This window comes from Cryptomeria japonica, chromosome 9 (assembly GCF_030272615.1).
Source record: "Cryptomeria japonica chromosome 9, Sugi_1.0, whole genome shotgun sequence".
Classification (NCBI taxonomy): Eukaryota; Viridiplantae; Streptophyta; class Pinopsida; order Cupressales; family Cupressaceae; genus Cryptomeria; species Cryptomeria japonica.
The window spans coordinates 748,286,108-748,311,122 of record NC_081413.1 but is presented as its reverse complement, the minus strand read 5'-3'; the positions used below and the strand labels follow the sequence as shown (position 1 = coordinate 748,311,122).

Here is a 25,015-nt window from a genome sequence, read left to right as displayed (position 1 = left end):
TCTATCTCCTTTCACAGTTCTATTATTGTAAGAATTGCTTCAGTAGTACTGACCAATTCATTCTATGTTATATTACCCGTTGAACAAGTGGAAGAGGATGGCTCAGCCGCCTATATGTTTGTAATTCAGTTTTGTCCTCCCGCTGAACAAGTGGTTGAGTGATATTGTCCTCTCGCTGAGATATGCGGTGAAGTGATAGTTTCATTTTAAAGTCCTCCCGCTGAGATATGCGGTAGAGTGATAGTTTCAATTTAAATGTCCTCCCGCTGCATAAGTGGTAGAGTGATTTGGTTCTATTATGCTTTGTTGCCTTGGCTGGTTTACCGCCAAGTTTATGTTCTTCATCCCGCTGAAAAGTGGAAGGGGTTGGCTTGCCGCCCAGTTTTGTAATTGCATTATAATTTCCTGCGGATTAGAAAGCTAACGACCCCCTTGTCACCATATGCTCTCACCTTCCCATATTGGGCTCTTGGTGATCAGAAAGTGGAAGGGTTACCTTTCAGCAGCATTTGGTTTTCATTTCCTAACCATAACCATTGTTGTGTTGAATGTAATTGTGGAAAAAATCAAAAAAAAATAAGAGGGAATTTTACATTCACTTGCCATGAACCATGGGAACTTGGTCACAGGTGCCTTGGGAAAGGCAAAGCATACTACATTGAGGTTCTTCTGATGTAGAGAACAGGGTCAGAAATACTAGCTCGAGAAAGCGAGCATCAGGAGGCACACAATTCTATTGCTTGCCTATTAGGAGGTTTTATGCATCATCCTTTCCGAGTAAGTGGGGTACTAACGGGACAAAGGGTGATTTGCCAAGTGGACAGTGCAGCAACTAACAATGTCATTAATGAGGATCTTGTAGTGAGACAAGGAATACAAGTTGAGGACCTTCTAGGATTCAAACTCAAGATGGAAAACGGATTCACAGCAAGTTGCACTAAGATGATTTCACAACTGAGCATCTAGTTGGATGGATACACACTCATCTATGATTTCTATGTGATTGGGATTGGTGAGACATATGATATTGGGGATTTCGTGGTTGCACTCTCTTGGTAAATACAGTCAGAATTTCCAAACAAGAGAATTGGAGTTAACAATTGACAGGAGGAAGATAGTGTTGAAGGCATGGAACAATGATCCTCAAAAGGTAGTGACAGCAAAGAGGTTGGAAGCATTGTGTGCACATTTCAAAGTTGTCCCTGAGGTATGTCAGTCTACTAGAATGTATTTTCAAAATGGTTTCTCGTTGTCTAACTTTTGTGAAGTATTGAGGAATGTGGGAATCAAAGTAGCGCAATGGGCATCGAATAAGGACAAGAACCAAGATGGTGAATTTGGTTGTTTGATACAGATGATTATTCGACTAATTTATAGAAGGTAGAAGAGGGTAGCAGTTGTAGATCTTTTACAATGCAGTGTTTCTAGCAGGAGGTCATACCGACCTTCAAGATTGATATAGGATCTCAGTGCCGAATTGCTTCAGGTCAAGCAATCTTGGGAGGGAGGGCTTGTAATGTCCCGCTTTATTTCTATAGACTAAAGTGGAGCTAAAAGAATTAAAATTAATTATTTAATATTATTACCTAAAAATTAAATAAAAAGGTAATATTATTAATAATTAATTAAAGTGACTTTAGGCTTAATTTAATTAAAGTCACTTTATAATGTAACCATGCAGGAAACTAGTAACTGGATATCAATATTATAAAGAAGGCTTTGGGGATTGGAAAATTATATGAATTGGATTAATAATTTCTCATTAGTGGAGATTCGAGAGTTTTCTCAAATTCGTTCTCAAGATTGGAACCTGAGAATCACCATTTTTGTCAGAGCAAGATCTGACCTAGGTGGTCTTGGAGAGATAGATCAATTTTCTCACTTGGGCTAATAATGGAGTTTACAAAAATTAACGCAAACAGAAGATATTCTATTCATTTGGCAGCATCAAAGGGTCAGGACAAACACTTCTTTTAAGAGTTATTTGGCAGCAGTGGCTCTTTGCACTTATAGAGTGCATATTTATTATTCAAGTTGACAGATTTATAATGCCTGGGAAACACTTCAAGTTTGACATATTATTATCGGTTTGATATTTCTTTGGCTGGCGCAAGCATTGAAAATTTTAATATCTTTCTTTAATAATTGCGAACTTCTACTCTTTGTGTAAGATTGTCTTGGTTTTCTGAGTCTGCATTAATATCATGGATTACTTGTTGGAGCATCTTTAATTTTGAGATAAGGAAGGATTCAGAATTTTGGATCGAATGCCAATGTTTTTATTATATTTATTAAGAAGATTATTATGAAATTGGAGGAATAATAATCTGACGGGAACTTGCTTTTGAAACAGTTTCCCTTCTAATGAATCATAACTTCTCATTCAAGGACAAACTCTACAGACTGATGCGATGAATAACTAGAATCTTCATGACAGCAAAGGACATTGCTCGATATGGGGACCAGGACATTGCTCGATATGAGGACCAAGAATCGCTCGGAGTATTTCTGACACAGCATTTTGAAGCTGGCATAGGATTGTATAGCTTCTTAATGCAATTTGGCATAGGATTGCCTGCCTTGACAAATCATGGACTTCTTATCACGAGGTTGTTGTCCTGTAGAGATTTGCTTATGATTACTCATTCTGCAACCTTTTTGGTGTACTTGTAGTCAGCCGATAGCAACTTCATTTGCTTGTGTGGGAATCTTCGAAATAAGGAGTTTGACATATTGCAGAGACTATTGGCGTTAGCTTTTCATCAATGAAACTTCACAAAAGGGAAGTGGCATGAATTTGGGCGTAGTCTCTATACTCTAAGCATAGTTCTATTATTCTAGGCATAGAATCCATATCAACTGACTTGAGTCTGGATAGTCGAGGTATTGGTATTGTTGTAGTATTGATTTCCAACAGAACTTGGGAATTGTTTGTTTTTCAGAAGAGACAAACTGTGCCGATTAGATCTCATGACAGCCTTCAATAATTTCTGAGGAGAGTTTGAGATATGCATGTGGACTTAAGTAGAAATCGACCGGTGGTGCGTATTGATAGAAGGAAGACAATTTTCGCTTAGCATGAGATATAATGTCTATGCAATGGTGTGGAAATTATTTATACTGGAAGTTCGACAAAATGATATAATATTCCGGCTGCATACATAGTATATTTAGAATTGCCAATCTTTGCAGAGTGTGGAGTATATTTATGAAAGTCGTCTCATCTCTGGACAAACATTTTTGTAGAGAAGTTGAAGGAATTATTTGTTGCCAGCGGGGTGCAAGATGTAATAGCAAGCCAATTGCATCTTAAATACCGGACTTGGAGGAAAGATATTTTGGAGTCTTCTCAATAGCAACCATCAGCCATGGATGTGAATGTCAGGTGCACAATTATATATGTTTGTATACAGATTATGCTATCATTGTAATTCTCTAAGATTCGAAAAATAAATGCAATCGGACTTGTCCTTATCATTTTTGTTGAATGATTGGTCTTTATTGTTTGAAAGGCATTATCATTTTGATTGCTTACATTATTGGGAATCTAAGTATTAAAAAAATTTGTCAACTGTTTGTAAAAATTACTTAGAAACAAAGAGTATTGCAAGTTTGCATGAGAATTCAGTAAGGGTCTTTACATCTAACCTTGGGATGATAACAAAATGATGATCAAACTCCAAGACCAAGCATTTTAAAGGAATAACACTCTTGCTTTTGACTTACTATTTTTCAAAAGACTTTTAACATTGCTAAGAGCATGTGTTTGGAAAAAACTATGAGAACACTTGCTGAATGCACACTTAAATGAACTTGATCACACTTTTTATGACGAGATGAAATTTTGTCCAAAAAATGCCCAAGCACACATTTGGGGTATGTTGAACACCTTTTTTTTATCCTTTTTATGCAAAAAATGTCAAGGCACACTCTCATAGGCCATTTGACAAATTTTGTTTTTATAACCTTTTTGGTTAAGCCACCCTTAGGAGCACATTATGAGATATTTTGAACTTTATTTTTGTTCTACCTTTCGAAAAAAACTCCACAAAATGTTATGGTATATACTTGACACTATTGGGGGCATCTTTTTATGTTTTAAACTATGCTCCAAAAAAATTCCTAACGAGGGGGCAAGGGAACAGGTTAAAAGGATAGGAAGACCAAGGGTCTAAGTTTGGGGTGGTAGGTAGGGCAATAGCAGGGGGTGGCAAGGCAGCAGGAGGGGGTGCAAATACATATAGTACTTGAAAAATTAGTTATAAAAAGGTAAGGAATAAGTATTAGAGTTGCAAACAAAACTTTGACATACTAAGTAAACTACTAAACAATAAAAACATTGTAATGATTGCATTGATTATTAACAATGGCAAATGTAGGTTTGGGGGTAGAGCCCCTAGTGGGTTTAAGAGGCAATGCCACTTGTGGGGATTTGGGGGCAACACCCCTAAAGAGGATCTAGGCTTTGGCCCCCAACAAGGTCAAGGGGCAATACCCCTCACAAGGGTTTAGGGGAAGAGCCCCCAACACTATTGCAAATGTTATTTTCATGATTTGATCACTTTTTTTTGTAGCATCGAGTCCTTACCATTCTAAAACTTATGAATGATTTGAAATGAGGCTTAGATGCCTATTTATAAGTTCTTTGTGTGTGCTCGGAATTTGGGTGGAGCCCATATGCCATTTGAGTTAGGGTTCGTGGCACATAGATCAAAAACACTTTTTGATTTTTGAAAACATCATAATTTTCATTTTCTTGGGGGTTTACCTAGAAGTCTTGGCGATAGTTGGGAGACTCCTAGGCATCCCTTGGACGTCCCAAAGTCCCCAAGTCCTCAAACCAAGGGACCATCTCAAAAACATCCCTAGGTCTAAGCAATGATGGCAAGACAATGGGGAGATGTCCCCTCCAAGTCCCTGTGTCTTGACGGCATCCACATCCCAAAAATGTGGGGATTTGGGGTGTAGGGGGTGGACACATCCCCATGGAACACTAATTAAAGTATTTTTGGAGATAACCACACTAGGAACTCACTTGACTTGCTTTGGGGCATTTTTTATTTTGAAATTTTGTCCACAAGGTGTTATAACGTCTGCTTGACACTATTGGGGACATTTTTTTATGTTTTAAAGTGCTTTTGGGCATAATTGCACTAAGTACGCACTTCACTTGCTTTTAAGCACTTTTTATTTTATTAAAAACTAGACAAAACCACTTATGGCACACACCTAGGGGTCTATTGACCTATGTTTTCTTCTTCAAACATTCTAGCCATTTGGCTTTATGGCACTCTCCAAGACCACTTTTAGATACTTTCATGCCTTGCCTTTGTTCAAACATTTGAGCTCTAATCTCTACCTTGTTTAATGCATCAAGAAAGTTGTGTTGGAGTTGTTGGTATGGTAGTTCATTGCTGCTGCTAGGATATGTTGTTGTCATTGATGTCAACATATTCCTGTGATTTATTCCGATGAGTTTGGGGAGATCTTTTGATCCGGTTTTCAAGTTTGGTTTTGTTGATCACTGTTTTGCAGAATCCGGTATTTCCTCCGGTATATTCTAGTGTGATCAGATTTTGTGTTGAGGTTTTGGGATATTGTTTGGGATGATCTTGTGTATCTTCATTTTAGATGGTTCGTGATTTGGTGCCCTGCAAGTTATCTTTCTTCGTGGCAGTTGCTGATTGGTTGTGTTCTTAAAGCTTTATGATGTTGATTGATGAAGATTTGATAAGTGGTGTTGGTGCAACTGTTGGTGATGATTCTAACGTGCTTGCTGGTGTTTCCTAGTTGTGTCCTATATGTTTTGGCAATCCGCATTGATTGTTGTGTGAGTTTTTGGTGTTTTTCATCAACCGGTGATGATTTTCGTGTTATGTGGTATTTCTAATGGTGTAGCATGTTGCGGTTGATCTTAGCGTGATTTCCGGTGGATGTGATCGTTTGGGAATTTGAATTAGGTCCATGCTATGTAATGTAAATCATTATATTGGTCTGGTGGTTGATCTTTGTATCGTGTAATGTAATTTTGTGAGTTAAGGGTTGAGGGTTTAGCCGACCTTGTTATCAAGGTTAATGAATTGTATATATAGGTAAGTTATTCACTTAGTTTTGGTGTCGGTATTGTGTCTGCATTATTAGAGAGAGGTGAATGTGCGAACAAGAAATTTATCATTCAACGAAGTGTTGAGGTGAGATTGGCGTTGCAGAGCAGACAATTGTGCTTAATCGGAACTTTCATCAGGCATTTGTAGATGCTATCATTGCAATTCATTTATTCTGGATTGTAGTCCGAATCATATTGTAAGCCAGTGAGACTTCCTTGAGGGTTGTAGCCTTCCGGGCAAATATCTTTTGAGCAGTGAGCTCTAGGCAGTGTGCCTGAATGCATGTGCATTCCCTATTGTAATATTTTCACATACTACTGCAGAGTATCATCTTACTGTGGGTAGGTTCCCACCGTGGATTTTCCCTTAACCGGGTTTTCCACGTCAAAAATCTTGGTGTTGTGTGTTGTGCTGCTAATTTGCTTATCTATTTAATTGCTACAGTTTATCGGTTTAGGTTTTGGAGTTTATTTTTTTGTATCCGGTGAAGACTGATTCACCCCCCCCCTCTCAATCTTCCTTCTTGATTGCTGCTAACAATTGGTATCAGAGCTTGATCTTCCGGTAGAAGCTTAATCGCTTGAGGAGATCCGGGATGGCAGCTCAAGGTATTCTTTTCAAGGACAGTCTGAGGTTTGATGGAAGTAACTATACTGTATGGAAGAGCCGGATGGAGGTGCACTTGAAATGTCTTGGAGAGGATTACTGGAAGATTACTAAGAATATCTATGTTGTTCCTCAGAATGGACCATCCACTCCTGATGAGGTTAAGGAAGCTAAATATAACATCAAAGCGAAGGAAGCATTGCTTAGTGCCCTAACTAATTCTGAAATGACAAATGCTATGGGACTTCAGACTACACATGAGATCTGGGAGAAGCTTGAGATCCTGTATGAAGGTGATAGTAAAGTGAAAGTTGCTAAGTTGTAGAGTTTGAAAGGAAAGTATGAGACATTGAGGATGGGAGATGATGAGAACATACACTCGTACATAGCTAAGGTGAATGAACTTGTCCTTGGTATCAATGTGCCGGTGGAAAGATTGAGGAAGATGAGATTGTTGCTAAGGTGTTGAGATATTTGCCTCCTGCTTATAAACATAAGGTTGTTGCTATTGATGAGATCCGGAGTGTGACTACAGTAACAAGAGATGTGTTGGTTGGAAAACTTGCTGCATTTGAGCTGAGCGAATTTGGAGAATCACATGGAAAGTCTGAGACAGCATTTAGAGCATCAGCATCTGTATCCGATAAGCAAAAATATGATCTTGATGAGTGCATGATATCCAATTATGAAAGAGAAAGAAGAGAAATAGTAGAGCAAGAAAGAGAGCTTGATAAGCTTGAAGTATTAATTGCCCGGAGATTGCCTAAAGGTGTCGGTAAGTATGATGGAAAGTTGCCCTTGAAATGTTTTTCTTGTAATAAGATAGGACATTTTGCTTCTAGATGCTCGGAGAGAATGGCTAAGTATGGCAGACATGATAAGTTTGATAAGCATGATAGGAATGATAGATGTGAGAAGCATGAAAAATATGATAAGCCTTACAAGTCTAACCGGAAGTTTAGGAACTAGAAGAATTGTTATTATGCTGCAAATGAAGGTGTTATAGATGATGAATCAGAAGGAGATGAACTTGTGTTTATTGCCATTAAAGAAGATAGACATGTACCTATTGATTCTACTAGTTGTTTTGTTGAGGAGAAAGCTTTGGCTGCAAAGGTAGAAGAAAAGGGTGAATGGGTGATTGACAGCGGTTGTTCACATCATATGACCGGTGATAAAAGCGAATTTGTAAGCATGGAAAAGTATGATGGTGGAATAGTTAGATTTGGAGATGACAAAGCCTATGTGATCCGTGGGAGAGGTTCTATTTCTTTTGATGGTAAGCATAACACTAATGATGTCTTGTATGTTGAAGGTTTGAAGCATAATCTTTTGAGTGTTGGACAGATGGTTGATAAGGGTTATGATCTACAATTCAAGGATGGTAAATGCAAGATCTTAAATGCCTCTGGTATAGAGATTGCATCTGGGACTAAGACTAAAGGTAACATTTTTCATTTGAATGCTGGTGAGAAAAGTTGTTTGATTGCTAAGATAGATGAGAGTTGGTTGTGGCATAGAAGAATGTGTCATGTAAACTTTGATTCATTGATTAGATCAGTTCTACAAAAGCTGTTAGAGATCTGCCTAAGATTGTTAAACCTATTAATCCGGTATGTAAGGAATGTCAGTTGGGTAAGCAAATAAGGATTTCTTTCAAGAATAAACAGTATATGTCTGATGGACTCCTAAATCTTGTGCATACTGACTTGTGTGGACCTACAAATGTTAGAAGGCGTGCAGGGTGATAGATACTTTATGCTGCTAATTGATGATTATTCCAGGATGATGTGGGTTGTCTTTTTGAAGGAAAAATCAGAAGCATTTGAGATATTCAAGATATTCAAAGCTAAAGTTGAAAGTGAGTCCGGATTGATGCTGAAATGTCTGAGATTTGATAGAGGTGGAGTTTTGTTCCAGTGAGTTCAATTCATTCTATGAGATGCATGGAATCAGAAGACAGCTTTCTGCTCCTAGAACCCCACAGCAAAATGGAGTTATTGAGAAAAAGAACCGTACTGTTTTGGATGCTGCAAGAACTATGTTGATTGAAGGAAATGTTTCGAAGGTCTACTAGAGAGAAGCCATTAGCACTGCAGTCTATACATTTAACAGAGTTCACATCAAAGGTGATACCGGTAAGTCCCCTTATGAGCTTTGGTTTGGTCATGTTCCTACTGTGAAATACTTCAAAGTTTTTGGAAGCAAATGTTATATCAAGAGAGATGAGGATATTGAAAAGTTTGATGCTAGAAGTGATGAAGGTATCATTTTGGGATACTCTACAAAGAGAAAAGCCTACCGGTGATATAACAAGAGACTAAGAAAGATAGTTGAGAGTGCAAATGTGAAGGTGGATGAGAACCCTAGGAAAGAGATCAGAGCTTATGATGATGGTCAACATGTTGTCTTAGCTTCTTTTCAGCCTGAAGAGCCTAAGCAGAATAATTTGGTAGAGACTGTTAATCCGGATGTTGTTGCTGCTGGTGAAGATGTTCAGGACCTGAGGATCAGAACAAACAAAAGACTCCGAGGTATGTTAAATTGAATCATTCTGAGAATCAGATTATTGGTGATAAGAATAAAGGTGTGATGACTAGAAAAAGGTTAGCTGCAGAAGAGGTATGTTTGATTTCTAAATTTGAACCTAAAGATGTTGCTAAAGCCTGTAAAGATGATAACTGGATAAGAGCCATGGAAGAAGAGTTAGATCAGATTGAAAAGAACAACACTTGGGAACTTGTGCCTAGACCTAAGGATAAAAATGTTATTGGTACTAAGTGGGTTTTTAGGAACAAATTGAATGAAGCTGGTGAAGTAGTCAGAAATAAAGCTAGACTGGTTTGCAAAGGATATTCACAGCAAGAAGGAATTGATTATGAAAAAAATTTTGCTTTGGTTGCCTAAATTGAAGTTGTTAGACTGTTACTTGTTTATGCTACTTATAAAGATTTCAAGGTATATCAGATGGATGTCAAATCTGCATTTTTGAATGGTGATCTAGAGGAAGAGGTTTACATTGAGCAACCTAATGGATTTTCACTGTCGGATGATGGAGACATGGTATGTAAGCTGAAGAAAGCACTTTATGGATTGAAACAAGCTCCTAGAGCCTGGTATGCTAGATTAGACAAATACTTGTTGAAATTGGGATTTACTAAAGGTGTTGCTGACAGTAATTTGTACTTTAAGATTGAAAATAATAAGATTTTGATTGTTGAAGTCTTTGTTGATGACATTATTTTTGGTAGTGATGACGATATGAGTATGAAGTTTGTCGGTGATATGCAGAAAGAATTTGAGATGTCTATGATTGGTGAAATGAAGTTTTTCTTAGGTTTGCAGATTGCATAGACAAGAAAAGGTATCTTTATATCTCAAACTAAGTATGTGAAGGAACTGTTGAAGAAATCTGGACTAGATGACTCCAAACCAGTTGGAACTCCTATGGTGATTGGTTGTAAATTGTCCAAAAATGATGAATCTTCGAAAGCTAATCAGAGTTTGTACAGATCTATGGTTGGTGGATTGCTATATCTTACTCAGACTAGGCCTAACATTATGCATGGTGTGTGTATGGCTGCTAGATTATCAAGCTGATCCGAAGGAGATTCATGTCACTGTTGTTAAGAGGATATTCAAATATCTAAAGGGAACTGTGGATTATAGTTTTTGGTATCCGAAGAATGATGATTCCATGTTGTGTGCCTACACTGATGCAGATTGGGTTGGTAATGTTGATGAACGGAAGAGTACTACCAATGGAGCATTCTTTTTAGGTAAGAAGTTGGTTTCATGGGCTAGCAAAAAACAAGATTCAGTATCCTTATCTAATGCTAAAGTTGAGTACATTGTTGCTTCTAGTAATTGCAGTCAGATAGTTTGGATGAAGCAAATGTTGAAAGATATCAGAGTTATTCATGATGAGCCTACTGTTATATACTGTGATAATTCCAGTGCTATAAACATGTCAAAGAATCCGATGCAACATTCAAAGACTAAGCATACATCAATCAAATATAATTACTTAAAAGAGCAAGTCAATGAAGAGAAAGTGAAGCTGGAATATGTATCTACAAAGGAACAAATTGTTGATATTTTCACTAAGCCTTTGCCCGCAGATACATCTGTCTAGTTAAGAGACAAGTTAGGGGTATCCACCCCTCCTGATGAGAACTAGATGCATTGAGTTGCATCGATCCGGTGGATTTCAGAGCCTTATTCTTTTATCCGGATTGGTGTGTTGGTGTTGCTCCTCTACTGGAGTAGTTTGTTGATTTGGGTATGTATCCCAGGGGGAGAGAGATTCATATTTTTGTTTTAGGAGAGAGTTTGGTTTTCTATTTTGGAGATCTTTGGCATTGTTGTCAAAGGGGGAGAGAGATCATGTGAAAAACTGCATTATCTATCTTGATCTTAGGGGGAGTTTATTGGTGATATCTTCTTTCTTTGCACTGACTATTTTTCACATTCATATGTTGCCATCAATGCCAAACGGGGAGATTGTTGAAGTTGTTGGATATGGTAGTTCATTGCTGCTGCTAGGATATGTTGTTGTCATTGATGTCAACATATTCCTGTGATTTATTCCGGCGAGTTTGGGGAGAACTTCTAATCCAGTTTTGAAGTTTGGTTTTGCTGATCACTGTTTTGCAGAATCCGGTATTTCCTTCGGTATATTCCGGTGTGATCAGATCTTGTGCTGAGGTTTTGGGATATTGTTTGGGATGATCTTGTGTATCTTCATTTCAGATGGTTCGTGATTTGGTGCCCCGCAAGTTATCTTTCTTCGTGGCAGTTGTCGATTGGTTGTGTTCTTGAGTTTTCTAATGTTGATCGATGAAGATTTGATAAGTGGTGTTGGTGCAACTGTTGGTGATGATTCTAACATGCTTGTTGGTGTTTCCTAGTCGTGTCCTATTTGTTTTGGCGATCCGCATTGATTGTTGTGCGAGGTTTTGGTGGTTTTCATCAACCAGTGATGATTTTCGTGTTATGCGGTATTTCTGATGGTGTATCAGTGTGTTGCGGTTGATCTTGGCGTGATTTCCGGTGGATGTGATCGTTTGGGAATTTGAATTAGTTCCATGCTATGTAATGTAAATCATTATATTGGTCTGGTGGTTGATCTTTGTATCGTGTAATGTAATTTTGTGAGTTAAAGGGTCGAGGGTTTAGCCGACCTTGTTATCAAGGTTGATGAATTGTATATATAGGTGAGTTATTAACTTAGTTTTGGTGTTGGTATTGTGTCTGCATTATCAAAGAGAGGTGAATGTGCAAACAAGAAATTTATCATTCAGCGAAGTGTTGAGATGAGATTGGTGTTGCGGAGCAGACAATTGTGCTTAACCCGAACTGTCATCGGGCATTTGTAGATGCTATCATTGTAGTTCATTTCTTGCGGATTGTAGTCCGAATCATATTGTAAGTCAGTGAGACTTCCCTGAGGGTTGTAGCCTTTCGGGCAAATATCTTTTGAGTAGTGAGCTCTAGGCAGTGTGCATGAATGCATGTGCATTCCCCATTGTAATATTTTCAAATACTACTGCAGAGTATCATCTTACTGTAGGTAGGTTCCCACCGTGGTTTTTCCCTTAACCGAGCTTTCCACGCCAAAAATCTTGGTGTTGTGTGTTGTGCTGCTAATTTGCTTATCTGTTTAATTGCTACAGTTTATCAGTTTATGTTTTGGAGTTTAATTTTTTGTATCCAGTGAAGACTAATTCCCCCCCCCCTCTCAGTCTTCCTTCTTGATTGCTGCTAACAAGTTGCTTTTGTTGGCCCTGGCCCTACAAAGGTGTTAGCAAAAAATGAAAATGACAACATTGATAACCACTAGGAACAAGGATTCAAGTATATCTTACAAATGAGAAATAGCAATATTTTGGCTTAAAATGTGACTCAATATGATAATTTACATATGGGTACATCTTTGAATAGCCTCTAACAATTAACGTATCTATGGTGGAATCCACAGATTCTGCCTGGTCCCCTCAAATAACAAAGCTCTAATCACATCTTCCAATTTTAGCTTGGAATTGATGTTACAAATTGCCATCACTAGGTTGTCCCATGAGTTAGGAAATGAACATATCAAGGTAATGCATTGATATTCTTCATTCATCTTGACATCAATCAATGCCAACTAACTAATCATGATATTGGTGCTATATCACTAAATCTCCATCTAACATCCTCAAAGAATATAGCCTCTTTCGCATGAATGGGTTGTTCAACACGGCCTTGGTTTGTTACAAGGCCCTAATCATGTCCCACAAAAACCTCAAGAATATTCTCCACAAACACATTTACGAGAACTAAATCTAAAAGGTGTAGACAAATGGTAGAACTAGCCTTTCTATCTAGCTTTTCACAATCTTTGTCGACCATTGTTGTGGGCTTCTTACCATCCACAACAAGCAAAATGATCTCTATCAATCAACAAGTGTTCCATCTTCGCCATTAAAGCTCAAAGTTAGTGTCATTGAACTTCTTAATATCCACTATGGATGTGCCAGACATCACTCTACCTAGAAATTAGATCACCCTCAGAAAGATCCCACCCAAACAAGGAATAGAACTAACAAGCTAGTCTAGCTCTTTTATCAAATGAAGTAAAATAGCATAAGAAATTTATGATAGAAGCAATGCAAATAAGTTCATATCTACACTAATTTCAGCAACATATTAACTTAGACAACATAAGATATACTCTCAAAAAACTTAAAAACAAAAGCACACTAAACGTATTAATCTCAAGTTACAATGCAATGCAGATTTCAATGCTTCCAACAAAGATCATTAACTCTCAATATAGTGTCAACCAATTGCATGTACTTAAAATGAATATATCATACAATATCCTTCCCACATCTTCAATTTATAGAACAAGGAGATCTAGGAAATCACCAATGGACTCCCAAAATCGTTAGCTTGAAAACATAAGCCAAGTCCAAGTCAAATTTGTCCAACTTGGACCCATGCACCCCCCTCCAAGAGTAACTCCTGACTTATAATGTAAATCCCAATGATGCATGTTGACTCCTATGACCAAGGGTTCCAATGTAACTCCTAGTTATCCATGTAGGCACACTAATTATTGCTTACAACCCTTAGGCAAGGCTCTTTTTAATCGATCAAAGATGCTCTTCCTAGTCCACCATGTAACCCCCTTTTCAATGCTCTCTTGATGCTCAACGACAAGCACAAGGGTTGAGAAGTGGAACTAGAATGCCTCCCACACAAAGAGACAAAAGGAGAACTAATTAAACTCCCAAAAAGAGTTTTGGCTGTACATCTCCCAAACAAAGAGACGAGGAGAATCAATTCTCTTCCCAAAAGAGTTTTGGCTATATGTCTCCCACACAAAGAAGTGAAAGGAGTACTGATTCAACTACCAAAAAGAGTTTTGGCTATGTTGCTTTCTCATACATGGGACGATATTAGCCCTAGCCAAAATGTTAAGTTGTGTCTCGCCCTTGTACAACATTCTTGCCTACTACCAAAATGGTACGACCATTTTGCTTCCATCTAATTCTATCACTATTGAATTACCTTCCTTTTCTTCCTCTATTCTGGTTTTTTCTCTACAACACGCTCTAAAACTCTTTTCTAATGATGGATCCACCTATTCAAGACTAAATGTTTCTCCAATCAAGTTTAGATCAAAATACACTCAAATTCTTGATCAAGCCATTGCATCAATCACCACTAATCAAGTAAACCTTTCACTATGTTTAAGGAGCCGAATACATCCTAAAGTTCAAATTTTTTTATGTCCCCATATAAGAGATCCAATGTCATATAGGGCCTTGGTCCATGAGGAGTCTTACACAAATTCTCAAGGCTAAATACAACCACAGACAACTTCATAGCTTAAAGAAAGGGTTTCTACTTTTCTCAACCCATAAATGGTTTTGTGTAACATGCTTGTAAATAAGCATTTTGTTTTTCGTGTATGTGTGTGTGCTATATCAATGTTGTAGTATGGGTTGTTTTGTAATCTGTTTTCTTATTTTGAGATTGTGTGTTCATTTATATGTTGTTTAGATAGGATAACCTTTTATTTAGATAATCTAGAGATTGCAGGACTCTATGCCCAACAAATAAGGCATCAATCTATTAGGGAAACCAAAGATTCTAATATTTCTCCTACACCCCAAAGTATGTGTCATGGTTCCCAATTTAAGGCAATTGTTGTACCCATCCAAAAACAATCATAGTGAATCATCTATCAAATCATTTCCCTGGGATTCCATTTTTTGTGGGCCACAATTGAATCCTTGTCTCCCATGGTCATGAACATTGTTTTTGTCAATTTTAGTCAATGTCTTTGTAAGGCCAATGTAAGTAGCTTTCCAAGGCATCTACCAAGGAAAAGATTAGAGCTTAGCGAAGGGAGGAAAAGTAAGGTCAAAATCAAAAGGTGCAAAAGGACCCAAAAAGCATGCCTCTCCATGAGTGTGCAACTAGAAGTGATTTTTTTGAACAAAAACTGCATTTTAAGTGAAAAAGGCTCCGTAAACCGCAAACTCGTCTCCACCCCTTGAGACACGTCTCAAAGACGGAGACGTGTCTCAGAGACTTTTTGCACATCCTAAGACCTCATTTTTGGTTGGAGACTTCACTTCCATGTCTCCCACCGTCTCCTACCAGATTTTTGGCCATCTCCCACACATCTCCTCTAACCAAAGGCAAATGAAAAGGTCAAAACAAAACAAAAATGTTGTTTTCCATCATTCAATAGCCATGGTGGATAGAGTGGTTGAATCAAATGGCCTTAATGAATTTTACCCCTAGTTCTAGTACCATCAAAGGAACCTGAGTTTGAGAGTGATGATTTTGTGGAGAGCATCATAGATGAGGAGATTGATATGGATGATCAAAATGTTGCAGAGTAGATAATAGATTTCTGATTTTTGTTTTATGTTTGTGTACCAGTCTATCAGCATCAACTGTCAATATTTTTGAATTTCAATATGTAATGATAATCTAATATGAAATATGTAGCATGAGTTTTGAACTCTTTCACACAATGAGATTTGACATTTTGATTTGTGTATTTAAACTTTAAAGTTAATGTTAAACTTTACCCTTGTTCTTGTTTTCAAAGTCCTATGTGATAATATTTTTTGGAAATTATTAAATTATATTAAAGAAAAAATTTGGCATCTCCAAGTACCCCCCCCCCCCCCATATCCTATTTTTGAATATTAGCCATACCAGTACCAATACTAGTCTCTAGAGTCTCCAAGTACCCCCATCTCCTAGTGACCTTGGAAAAAGGACATAGCAAGTCTAAAAGGTGACTTTAAGTGAAAAAAGAGCATAAATTGTCTAATGTCAACTTAAAATTAAAACAACAAATGACTTAAGTGAAAAAGGTGCATAAGTTGTCTAAAGTCAATTTGAAATTTAAAAAACAGTGATTTGAGTGAAATAAATGCATAAGTTGCCCATTATCAACATGAAAGTAGAACAAAAAGTGACTCAAGAGACAAAAGAGTTTCTTTCCACTAGGAGGGCAATGTCAACTTGAAAACATAACAAAAATTGTATATGAGAAAAATTCTATATGACCCGAAAACAAGCATCACATGAGGGAAGTGAACTTCAAAACATACAAAAGTTGTTGTATGATGCTAAAAGTGTGTGTTTTGCCTAGGAAAGGGCATGGTTCAACCTTCAAACACAAAAAGTTGTCCATTTAGACCAAAAAAACATGCCTATGTAATAAAAGAAGGGAAAATAAGTCAAAATTAAAATATAAAAGCTTCTTCCATACAAGAATTTGGCATTTGCTGTTTTACTCATTCATTCTTTCCAAGTTCCATTGAAGACTCTTTTTGTTCACTTTCAGAAGTGTTATAAACGGTTTTTTTTATTATTTGTCTTCATCTACAATAGTTTTTTGGCATGTCATCACAAGTGCAGAGTACAACAGTTTGATAAAACACTAGGAGTTTTATCGTTTCCTTTACTCTTCATCGAGAGAGCTTCAAGGTCAATGGTTTGATTTTTGTCAAAGGAGATAATGCGGAGGTTGTTATCAAGCAAAAAATAAATTGCTCGTGTTTCAAGTGTCAACTAAGGATTCCTCATGGTCAGAACCAAGGTGTTGCATTAGAATCACTAGAGGAGCTTCAAGTGTCAAGTGTCAACTAAGGATTCCTTTACTCTTCATCGAGAGAGCTTCAAGGTCAATGGTTTGATTTTTGTCAAAGGAGATAATGTGGAGGTTGTTATCAAGCAAAAAATAAATTGCTCGTGTTTCAAGTGTCAACTACGGATTCCTCATGGTCAGAACCAAGGTGTTGCATTAGAATCACTAGAGGAGCCAACCAACACTAGACTAGTTATTTTTAGCCCAAGCTATTTTTGGCCACAACTATTGTTAGTCATTGCTATTTTTGGGAGACAACTCTTTTTCAATGATCTTATAGAAGGTTTATTCAAAGGCATTTTATTTCATGATTTCTTGATTTAAATGAGCTTATTCTGATAATTTTGCATTTAAAGCTTGCTTAGATTGCAAGCGAACTATTCTTAGAATAAGAACTTGCAATACATTTTTTTTTTCTTATTAGAAACTTTGTAAATACTTACAAATAAGTGCTATTGGCACTTATAGTTTGGTTAGGAACAGTATTTTACATCTATTTGCTGTTGAGATTATATAATGTTTTGTTTAATCTTGAGTTTGTGGATTTGTTAAATAATTTGTCTTATAAAGACCATTTGAATTCCTGGCTATCAGAGAACTGTTACCCAAGGGAGATCAAAGTCATAACCAATCGAGATGGAAAGAGAAATAGTTGGTAATTTCTGTGGTGACTAGGGAAAATATAATACGTTAAATTTCCTACAGAAAGATTTGCCATGTTAGAATCAAGCGTTAACATGTAATGAAATCCCAAGATAGCATCACCAAGCAACAGGAGGGAGCTCACAAAAAAAAAAAAAACTAAGCATCCATGGATACAGTAGTTCATGCTCGTGACAGGAAACTCCGAGGAGGAAATGAGCAACCCCAAAGACAGGAAGAAGAATTCATGGATGAAGCGTAGCATCCCAAGAAAGAAAAAGACAATGATAAAGTAAAAGAGTTCAATAATCTGCATTTCAAAAATACTGAAACAAGAGTTGAAATTAAGATTTTTGAAGGGCAAGTAAATGCTGAAAGAATTGATAAATAGTCAAGCCAAATGGTGGTCTAAGTCAGCGTCCATAAAGTTAGTGAAGCACAAAAGATCTCTTTTCCACACCTCAAAATGATGGATCACACTCTAATTTGGTGGGAAGTTATTTAGTTTCTTCAGAAAAGAACAAGAAGCTAGTAATACAGTTGGGCTGAATTCAAGGAACTGTTGAGAATTATACATGTGTAACCAACGCATTTTTAATGGATATATAGTAATAGAAACATTGCTGCCTAGCACAAGAGTGCCTTTTTCTTTCAGCAACCACAACAACAAAGAAAAAGCAACTGCTCAACCAAAATTTGCACAAGAATGCTCTCTAAATACTTGTAAAGAAACCAAATGAAATTTAGGAAAACAAAATTTTCAAATATGACAACATGCTTTTAAGAAGAGGATCAATAAAATCCATAAAAAAATGTTGCTGCATTAAAGAACCGTACAATTGAGATGCTTCTAAACCCATGACAAACCTAGACAGCGACAACTTGTGATTCTAATGTGTTTGCACGTATCATATTGTCAGTATGATTCTTCTAAATCTCATTGACAGTTGCTTTACCAAAAACATGTATATATTCACCGCTTTTCTAAGAACAATACCAAGGAAAAAAACAGGTCATACATTAGCTCCTGTTACATGATGCCTGATTTATAATATAAATTAATTTTAAAATTAAAAAATTGGGACAAATTCAGTTATACGCCTAAATAAAATGAACTAAATTAGCTCCCAAATTTCAAAATTGCTAGTTAATGAATCTACTCATAGGTTGTTGAATGTATGATCCCAAGAATGTGTTGCTTATTTGCTCCAAAAATAAAATTCACTTGTAGTCTTGCAATAATATCTATTCGCACCAAAAGGCACATTGTACACTATCATATACCAACCAGGTTCTTCCATTTAAATATTACTTATTGAATATCAATAGAATATAAAAATATCATATAGGTGAAAATAAATAACAGTGTGCTAGGTTAGCAAAGGGACATCATAGGTTGTAACCATATGAAAAGATAGGTCATGTTTATAAATATTGACTGATGATAACTAATGACCGTTTATTACATCACTTTGAGCTTTTGATGTGTTGGGTGGATATATGGGAAACATTGATGGCTGACACTTTTACAGACATTTAACTCTTATGAGTAATTTTTGAAATATAAAATAAAAGAAACAAATGTCATGTATGCAGCTGACATTATAAATCAAACTTTTTTAGGATGCTAGTACATTGACAGGTTTAAGGAAAGTCTTATTCGTAACATCGGCTACAAGTTTGTATTATATTTATGTATAATGAATAATCATATCCATCTTAATACGTTACTGATGGAACCAAGAGTTAATGGAACTAATACACCAAGAGGTACCCAAAAGACTCAAGGTGACAACCCCACTGCACTATAAATGTAAGAACATAGGGATTGACATTTTTTTTGGATAACTCTCAGTGCATATCAAATTAATATTAACTTTGAAGATGGAATGTGTCGGTTCTAATTATGGTGACATGTTAAACATCCATTCTATGCCCCACCAAAGTCATCCTTGAATCATGTAATCATATATAAAATATTACCCAATTCTGAAGGGTTTCTCCCTTTCGCAGATTGTGGAAGGTTGCTAGGTTGTGGGTGCATCATTTTCTCTCCATTTGATTGCAAAGTACTCCTCGTTGACATTTCTCCTCTTTATGTATTTGCATTCTTTATGAGTAATAAACTTCTTTCTGGTTCTTCTCTGAGACACAAATGTTACCATTCATATTTGTGAATAGTGAGATGTTTCATAGCAGATTCACCAGGTATAAGTGATCGATACTGTGTATTCTTGAATTTTAGTTGACCAAACCCAAATAGCTGACTTCTTGTATCAGTAGATATTTCTGATGAAAATAGTTCATTGTTCTCATTTATGACCAAAAAGAATCGATACTCAAAAAAGAGACCACTGACTACTGGAAATAAGTCACTAGATCAGAACTGTCTTATCCGATGATTAATATTCTCACCATGCATAAACGATACTAACTACACTTACAATCTGTGAAGTGATAAGGTCAAGTTGCTAGGTGAATAGATTCGGTGTCAAAATGATGTTGTTGGGTGGCAAACCAAACCAAATGCCAAAAAATCATTAACGATACAGAATTTCATGATGAAGATAATATGGCTCTGTCTGTACAAACCGCTGGTGGTTAAGTTGCTAGATGACTTGTGATAATTTGGTGTCAAAATAATGTAATTGGGTGGCAGGCCAACCACTAGGCACTCCAAAAAAATCATATTTCCATATTAGCTCTACTACTAACAATACAGAATTCGTGATGAAGTATGGCTCTATATGTACAAACCACTGGTTATTCCTAGATTATATAAGATCGGGCACAATTCCATCCTCTTATTTCTTTTAGATGTTGGAGCTCCTTCTTCGCTCGCCCTTGCTATTGTAACTAGCTATACTTTTGGGATAGAGTAGCCTACTTTAGCCATTTGTGGAGAGCTTCTTTCTTTTTCTTTTCTATGAACATAAATGTATTAATGTTTAAAACACCACAAAATTTCCAAATGTGCAGGGCAAAGAAGCAGACTACCATATATTTTGTCTTCAACTGTTCGACAACATTTCAAGAGGACTTCCCTATGCTAATTACAAAAGACTCTGGACACGTTTCATGTTTAACATTTTCACATAACAATAAACTAAAAGTAAACTCCACAAATTAATCATAACATGAATCTTAGATGAATGCGTGACTGCGTCAAAAGACAATGAACATTATCAGAAGTTTAAAGCATACCTGATTGAGTTGACAAGAACTGCAATCTCATCGGCCCCATATTCACACCTTCATTCTCTGACTGTGTTTTTTCCGACACATGCAGCTGGTGACACAGGACAGCAGTTTCCTTCACAGGGGCAGGAAGGACATTAGAGTGGTCTACAAATAAAGTCTTGATTGAATTGTATGATCCCCCAATCGTCATTTGAGACCCACCTCCATTCCACCAGGACATACCAGAGGACTGTGGGAGGAAGCTGCCCTTTCCCACAAATGCGCCCTCTTCTTTGTAGCTCATAGTTTTCATTGCCACAGCACTCAAAAAAGCCAACACTGCTGACTTTCCCTTCACATAAGAAACAAAACTAGCATGCTTACCATTGTTGCTACCCTTTAAAGATTATTCCCTAGAACTTGAAAGAATCAGAAACAAACCACTGGTTTCCGAAAATAGAGCTCAGGGTTCCAAATATCCGTCTTCTAGCAGTAATTCACCTCCACCTGAATCATACAAAATTAAAAAGAGCCTTTGCATAAATACAGAGAACATGAATAGAGAGATGCATTCACGCCCCACTACCCAAAATACACGCTCAAACAAAATTACCAAAAAGCTTGCTTATGATTAACATTATTTTGGTCTAAATTACTCCTCTACCCAAAATAATCCCAAGCTTAGAAACCTCATTAATTCCACAGCTGCTCATGTTGGTATAAATTACCAACATACCCACAATTTTCCCTAGCTTAGAAATCTCATTAAGTCCACAGCTGCTTATGTTGGTGTCAATTACAAACATACCCACAATGTTCCCAAGCTCAGTAAACCCAAGAACTTCATAGGTGATTGTATTTGTCTTAATTGCTGAACTCTGTATATTCATAATTGATTACTTCGTGGAAGCAAAGCCTAATTGGGGATGAATTAAATGAAAACAAACTTAACCAGCTGGGAAAAACATACATCACAAACTCAACAGAGCCACAACCCGTATTTCCATAAAAAGATCTATTCTCTGCAAATGCAACAATATACGTCGAGAAGAAAACCCATTTAAGGAATTGGATAATTTGTAAATACCTTAACCAAATCTATGGAAAGAATATATCACGTTGTTGAGAACAACTGAGGTTTCAAAAAAGTCTAATAAGCCTGGTTGCTATCAAAGGTGGATAACAATTACAGATCATATCCATATTGAAGTTCTCAACGATTCCCATGAGCTTGAGACATATCCAGTGGCTTTGGCCTACTTTTTTCGGCTAAGCAAACAAATACAAACTCCACGCACTAGATATCAAATATGCTGCTCCTTTTACTTTCAATCCTCTTCATCATTCCACGTATAGTGCCCCACAACAAAATTCTTTTTTCCCCTACATAAAGTAGACAACCAACATTTGATCCACTCAGAAAAATAAAAATAATGAGAAATCTTTTGGTGTGCTTTTACTAAATATTCAAATATGCATGAGCAAGGAATATAAGCTCCGTGAGGTCTTCCGTTTGCTTTGTGAACATGCCACGTCCACTTACAAACCCCAAGCGAGGGTTTATTTAAGAAGAGCACAAATGCGCAGGTAATCCTTACTCTTCCTTTCCCCCTCCTTTTCTCAGTGGGGATGGATATAATTGGAGTGTATAGATACTCTTATTTAATCTTACGCTATTATTAGGTTATTAAATAAATAAATTGATTCAATTATAATTATAGAGATTTGAATTTTGGTATTGGATTCAATTTTTCTGATCTCTTTCTTTTTTGGTATATTTGTGTGAGATCTTTATGAGTATAATTTTGATCTTTTATGTGGAAGACATTCTTCATTTTCTCTAAATTTAATAAGCTTAGATAAGAATAAAGACATTGATTATGACTTTAAATTTTAATTTTTAAATCATCAAAGTTTATGAGTAGAGCATTATTTTGTCTTGGTAAATCAAGTGAGCTTGGCTAAGAATGAGAACTTCGACTTTAATGTTCAATTCATTAAAGTTAACAAGTTGGACAACATTAGGAAGCCTAATAATCTTAGTTAAGAATAAAAATCTTAACTTTAAAGTTAAATCATTAGAGTTGGTCAAATAGGTAATACTTAAATTTCTTAGATGGTTTAATAAATTTGAACGAAAATCCAACCAATATTTATTTACAAAGCATTGGAGTTAGTGTATTGAACATTATTTCACCTTAATAAGTCTTATAAGCTTGAATAAGAATTCATTGTCTTTAAATCATTGGATTTGATAGGTTGGGCCCTATTTCATTTAAGTAGGTCTAATAAGCTTTGGTAAGTATTGAGCATAGTAGGTGGGAAATAAAACAAGATTCTTTGTGAAGAAGTTCTTAAGAATTTTAGTTTACACAAATGGTTAATTCAAGATATGAAGAAATCAGGAGTGATACATTTTTGGGAACTAGATTCAACAAATTACCTAAACCCTTGAAATCAACATATAAATATTGACGAAAAAAATTACCACATCAATTGACTTAACAAGATATATTATTGTAGGCAAATGAAACCACCTTACAAATGAATGTAAGGTAAAGAAACATAAAAATCAACGATAAATAAATAACCCTGTTATTTTTTATCAATTGATTCCTCTAAGACCTTCTAAAGGTTAGCCACTTCTTATGTTCAAAGACCCTAGATTAGTTGCCAACAAACAAGGATTAGGGCTAAATCCTTCTACACTTTTGGTTGTACATGATGAAGGGGGGTAGCCCTATAACAATACCTAAAGATCTATTTCATATATTTAGTAGGGTATTATGAAACAAAAATATTCTCATCCATTGAACCAAGAAAATATAAAATAATCCTTTGTGTTTCGTTATTTTCTTAACTATATTATTTTCTTGTTCTAAGAATATAAAACCTAATTGCTTAACCTACCAGATACATGTAATGTCCTTTTCCCAGCTCGCTTTAGTTAACAAGGTTAGTCCATCACTAGGTCCTCTTAGACTAACAGAATAGATAGAGGACCCATGTTGGGTTGATTCTCACATGGTTCAAACAGCTTGCTAGAGTGGATTGGGAGGTATTAGTTAATATTTTATAATATCTCAAGTTGCCAAGTTAAACCAATATTTAAACTTGGGAAACTCGCCTCCAAAGTCCACTTTATTACTTTATTTAAAATGTCTAGAGAGAGTGTGAGTGGGCACCCTTTAGAAGAGGAAAAAGGTTTGTTAGTGAGAGATTAAAAGTGAATAAACTTAATATAATCAAAAGTGGGTGCTTGGAAAGGAAAAGCCCTAATTAGGACATAGGGATATAAGGAGGCCTAAAAAAAACAAAATTGAGTCATTTTGTTAGGGAATGTTGAATATTATCTCTTTTGCCTCCTAAGGAGTTAGTTGAACCTAAAGGTTTAGAGTATCTTGTGAAGATGAAACCTTTCATAAGGGTTACATCGGTAAAAGTGAAAGATTTTCCCAAGGTGTGTGAGGAAATCCTACTTCAAGGGTTTCATTAGAGCAGAAAAGAAATCGGTTTGTAGCAGTTTACTAGTTATTTTCTAAGTGAGGAGCTTGCTTGCCTACCCCTTTCTACCCATTTTGGAGTTGGGAAAAGCCACTCAACTACTATTTGGTATTGGGCTACATCAGTCCTTCATTCTTAATGGGTTTGGAGTAGATTTCCAACAGTTTAAGGGGACTAAAGGGTTACTAATATCAAAAACCAAATTTAAAGTAGGTCATATAGCTCCCTAATAGGTGGTGATTTTATGCCAAGTTGCCTAGGTCTTGGTGACACCTTTTTGCACTTCTTGATCAGCCAAATCAAGCTATCCCATCGAGAGGTATTTTTTGTTGGAGAGGATAGATTTGAAGGTGCTCCAATCAAATTTCTAAGTGAGCTAAGTGGTTGCTAGCTAAGTGTTTCAAACCCATAAGTCTGCTATTTAGTAGCATTTCTTCATCAAGATTTAGAGAACATCTACTGGCTATGCTTAAATCTTATTTGTAAGACCTAATCCTGAACTAGGTCATTCTCCTTGTCTACAAATTTTGTAATACTGATACTATAATGAAATTTGGAAATTAAATTCTCTCTAGTTGCATGATACTTGATTTTCAATATTTAATACGTGTGTTTACTATTTCAAAACAAAAAACACAAAACCCTTTTGCAACTCATGTCTAGTTCTAAAAGATAAAATCGACCAAACAAAAATAATACAAGGAACAAGCATGTCAATTTTAGTTCTACAATTAGTTCAGTGTTCCAAACTAGGGTAGGACATTACAATACATGAAAATAAAATTATGATTTTTTATTTGAATCTATCTCC

The 25,015-nt window shown here is 36.3% G+C and overlaps 1 protein-coding gene across 2 annotated transcripts in view; it reads right to left on the bottom strand.

The window, feature by feature from the left end:
* LOC131064656 (nuclear transcription factor Y subunit A-1) overlaps positions 1-22,319 on the bottom strand; it is a 92,075-nt gene extending 69,756 nt beyond the window's left edge. The window contains exons 1-3 of one of the 2 annotated variants that reach the window (XM_057998884.2): positions 21,788-22,319; positions 20,923-21,207; positions 20,725-20,833 (exon numbers count right to left, since the gene is read on the bottom strand). In XM_057998884.2, coding sequence (XP_057854867.2) covers positions 20,725-20,833; positions 20,923-20,928 — 115 coding nt within the window. In that variant the 5' untranslated portion in view covers positions 20,929-21,207; positions 21,788-22,319. Of the gene's footprint in view, positions 1-20,724; positions 21,208-21,787 lie in introns of both variants that reach the window. The other variant, XM_057998883.2, reaches the window with a different exon arrangement.
* Between the last annotated feature and the right edge of the window lie 2,696 nt (positions 22,320-25,015).